The sequence below is a fragment of the Myotis brandtii genome, unplaced genomic scaffold (assembly GCF_000412655.1).
Source record: "Myotis brandtii unplaced genomic scaffold, ASM41265v1 scaffold187, whole genome shotgun sequence".
Lineage (NCBI taxonomy): Eukaryota > Metazoa > Chordata > Mammalia > Chiroptera > Vespertilionidae > Myotis > Myotis brandtii.
In genome coordinates, this window is record NW_005356944.1 from 3,509,832 (window position 1) to 3,514,177 (window position 4,346).

Here is a 4,346-nt window from a genome sequence, read left to right on the forward strand (position 1 = left end):
TCTCTCTCTCTCTCTCTCTCTCTCTCTCTCTCTCTCTGCCTTCCTCTCAGAAGTCAATAAAAATATATTTTAAAAAAAAAGTCTGGGAAGCCATTCCTGCAGAGGAGGTTGTGGTTTCTCTCGAAAGGGGATTGGCTGTCGGACCACCTGGCTACAAGCCCATCTGCACGCCCTTCTCCTAGTCCACTCATTTCCAAAACATCTGTCCCTCACTGCCCAGCGCCGTGGAGTGTCCTGGCACTGCCTGCTCTGGGTCCCCGGGGTCCTCCCTGGGGTCGTGGTGGGTGCAGGGGGACCCCAGGCCACTTGCCCTCCTTTCCCCCGAGGACTTGGGGCCCTTCCATCTACATGAAGCTGCGGACTCTGCTCTCTGCCACCCGAACCCCTGGCCTGGGGGCGTTTCGGATGCGTGTCGACCGCCGTGCAAATGCCTAGGACCACATCCAACCGTGTGGGTGAGGACTCGGGTACGGTTTCTATAAACACACGCGTATCGAGACATTCCTCTTGGTCTCAGTAAGCGAGCACCTCCCCCGTTATGCTCTCTCCTAAACGCGTTCCCTCAGAAGTCACCCCGGTGCTTACTGGTGTAGTCCGAACGCCTGCTTTTCCCTCCGCCCCACCCTGCACACGTGGGGGTCCATCCACAGCAAGGGGTGGGGGGGGGCAGGAGGCGTGGGACCAGGCTCTGCCCTGTGGCTCCTGGAACCTTCTCGATGTCTCTTTTTCGGCCGACAGACGTGCAGCCCCTTGGGAGCCGTGCCTGGCTCAGAGTAAGTGCTCCTAAACGTTTGCTGAGTGAATAACAAAATTGTGACGTTGTGAATTGAACAGATTGGGCACACTGCAGAAGTGCGTGGCTCTCCCAAAGCAATCAACCTCCCGTCAACAACAACAACAACAGCGTTGCTTTCGGCATCGGCTCAGGAAGTCCTCGAGTTTCAGTCCAGATCACAAAACAAGAAATTGGGGATCTGAGTTGCCACTCTGTTGACCTAAAGAATTCAGCGCTGTCGGAGGCAGCCCCCGCCCAGGGCCCCGGGGCTGTGTGGTGGCCCCTCAGCTGTTCAAGGGTCCTGCTGACCGTCTGGAGCTTCGATGGGAGTCCCTCTGCCTTCCACCCACGATACACTTTGTGGAGCCCAAAGCTTATCAGCAAGAGGGAGGCTGCTGAGGCTGGGTTGGAGCGCTGCCCTGTGCACCAAAAGGTCGCGGGTTCAATTCCCGGTCAGGGCACATGCCCAGGTTTTGGGTTCAGATCAGGGTACAGGAGGCAACTGATTGATGTTTCCGCATTGATGTTATTCTCTCTCTAAAACAAAAACTTTTTTTTAAAAGAAAAAGAATACCAAGTTAGATATGACAACGAATATTTATTTAGAATGGGAAAAGTCATCACAGCAGATCACGGATTTTAAAAAGCGGACCGATACCACAACTAATACAAAATACAAGACATTGTAATATTTTTTCTACCTTTCTTGGCCGCACACTCTTCCATTGCCTTTTCACATGTCGACGGGTTGGAATATTTTCCAGAGAGCAAGCTGAAAGACGATTCGGCCTTTTCAGCATGGCTGGCCGCAATGTGTTTAGCATCACGACTGGTTTCACAGTGTTTCTCACCTCCCCTGCCTGTCTTGGGAACGTCTCAGGATCGTTCCAAACCTGGGAAGGCCTCTCTCAAGGTTTCTCATAATGAACGGCGAGACTGCAGGGCACCTCGGGGTGTCCTGTGTATGCTTCACCTGCAGTGGACTTTGAGTTGACCACACCCTTGACTCTGTTGTTGCTGGTGCTCTGGCTGTTGTGGGAAGCTATGTGCATGGGTGTTGTCGAATCAGCACACGATTGAAATTCTTCCCCCGTGTGCATACGGTACACTCCTGATCGTTTACTTCATTATGAAAAACCCAAGAGCCTATTGATGCCTTCTATTCCCAAACGGCTTCTTCCTCTTAATGAGCTACTTCTTAATTTTTTTAAAATTTTTTAACTAGAGGCCTGGTGCATGAAATTTGTGCACAGTGTGTGTGTGTGTGTGTGTGTGTGTGTGTGTGTGTGTGTGTGTCCCTCAGCCCAGCCTGCACCCTCTCCAATCTGGAACCACTCAAGGGATGTCTGGGGGGGATCGGGCCTAAATGGGCATTCAGACATCCCCCTCACAATCCAGGACTGCTGGCTCCCAACTGCTCACCTGCCTGTCTGCCTGATTGCCCCTAACCACTCCCCTGTCAGCCTGATTGCCCCTAACTGCCCTCCCCTGCTGGCCTGGTCACCCTAACTGCCCTCCTCTGCCAGCCCAATTGCTCCTAACTGCCCTCCCCTGCAGGCCTGGTCACCCCAACTTTCCTCCCCTGCAGGCCTGGTCACCCCACAACTGCCCTCCCCTGCAGGCCTGGTCACCCCACAACTGCCCTCCCCTACAGGCCTGGTCCTGCTGCAACTGCTCTCCCCTGCAGGCCTGCCCCCCCGCAACTGCCCTCCCTTTCAGGCCTGGTTCCTCCCAACTTCCCTCCCCTGCCAGCCATCCTTGACCATATGGGGGTGGCCATCTTGTGTGTTGGAGTGATGGTCAATTTGCATATTACCTCTTTATTAGATAGGATTACAGTTGACATTCAAAATTAGTTTATATTAGTTTCAAGTGTACAAATAACGATTAGACATGTATATAACTTACAGAGTGGCCTCCCGATAAGTCTAGTACCCACCTGGCACCATACATAGTTATTACAATATTATTGACTATATTCTCTGTGCTGCACTTTACAATCCCATGACTGTTTTATTTATTTACTTTTAAATATATTTTTTTATTGATTTCAGAGAGGAAGTGAGAAGGGAGAGAGAGATAGAAACATCAATGATGAGATCCCTACTGGGGATCGAGCAGTGCAACCCGGGCATGTGCAGACGGGGTGCTCACATCTGCAGGCTGGGGCGCTTGCTGCCATGGGCTAACATTTATGGACTGTTAGTGGGTTTCTCTAGCTTCTCTGAGGATCTGACCTTTGCCCCAGCTGGCTCGAAGCTCCCTCTTTTGGGAGAAGACTGGGAATTGCTTCAGAGGGTGCCAGTCGGAAGGACGGGTACCCTTTAGCTTCTGACACTCCTAATAGGATTACACAGCAAGATGCCAGCCCGGTGGGCCAGGCCACGATGTTTCCACTTCTTTCTTTCCTCCTCCCTCCTCTCTGTGCAGGGCAGCTCTGTGGGGACCCCCCTGCCAGGTGCCCTCCACCCGAGCCCCCAGCCCTGAGGCTGGACACGAGAAGGCAGCAGAAGTCCGCTCCTTGTTCTGACCCAGGGAGGACGGCAGAGCACGTGCCCACATCGCCCTGTGGGATCTGTCCCCAGAGGGGCAGAGGGTGTGGGGCAAGCTGAGGGGGACTCTGGGAGGGGCAGTGGATCAGGGACAGCCGCCATCCTTGCTTGGCATCTCGTGGGCCTCTGGGAGGAAGCTGCCTCCAGGCACCGTCCGGGCGCAGTCCCGCCAAGCTCAGCTGAGCATTTCCAGTGTGACCTCCGGGAAAAGGAGCTGGCCTGCTATGGGTGCAGGGGTGGTGCACGGCGACCCGCAGGCAAAGGTCAGGGGTTGAGGACAAGGAGCGCGAGGCAGTCCCGTGGCCTGCAGCCAGCCACGGCTGGGTCAGCAACGGCGACATGGTTGACTGGCTGCAGGCTTGCAGGGTGTCAGCAGAACACTGGTGGGAGGGGACCAGGGGCATCGCCCGGGGGCCAGTGGGTGCCGTCAGCACGTGCCCGAGGACCAGGAGACCCCAGGAGACCCCAGGAGCCGCATCTGAGGGGGAGGAAGCGGAGAGAATGTGCTAGGCCAGGGTGACGGCCAACCTTTGTCCTCTAGCCAAAGATCCTCAGATGCCAAGAGATTACATTTCATCTTCCAGCTGAGTGGCACGTGAGGCCCGGACCGTGCTGGGGGGAGCTTTGACTGTAGGAAAGGAACCCGGACAGGGGAAGTGCAGAGGCCAGCCAGGAGCTGGGCTGGGGCAGGCCTGCGGGGCATGGGGGGGGGGCGGCTCAGACCCCTTCCTCGTTGTTGTAGCCGGAGGGGGTCTCCCTCCCCTCCAGCTCCGGGGCCTCCTGCAGCGCCCTCTGGAGCACGGCCTCCAGGGGCTCCCGAGGGCCCACGTGGCGGCTGCCCACCAGGAAGTAGATGAGGGGGTTGGCCCCGCAGCTCACTGCAGCGGACAGGCGCGACAGGCAGCTGTACAGGCGCACCACCTGGGGCCGCAGGTGCAGCCAGAAGAGGAGGAACCAGTAGAGGCCCAGGGGCAGGGCGCAGACGAGGAACACCAGCACGGAGGCCAGGATGACCAGGC

General features: G+C 56.3%; 1 protein-coding gene across 1 annotated transcript in view; it reads right to left on the bottom strand.

The window, feature by feature from the left end:
* Positions 1-4,044: 4,044 nt before the first annotated feature.
* Positions 4,045-4,346, bottom strand: part of MRGPRD (MAS-related GPR, member D) — an 872-nt gene continuing 570 nt past the window's right edge. The window contains exon 2 of the mRNA XM_005864494.2: positions 4,045-4,346. This exon is cut by the window's right edge and continues 26 nt beyond it. Coding sequence (XP_005864556.1) covers positions 4,045-4,346 — 302 coding nt within the window.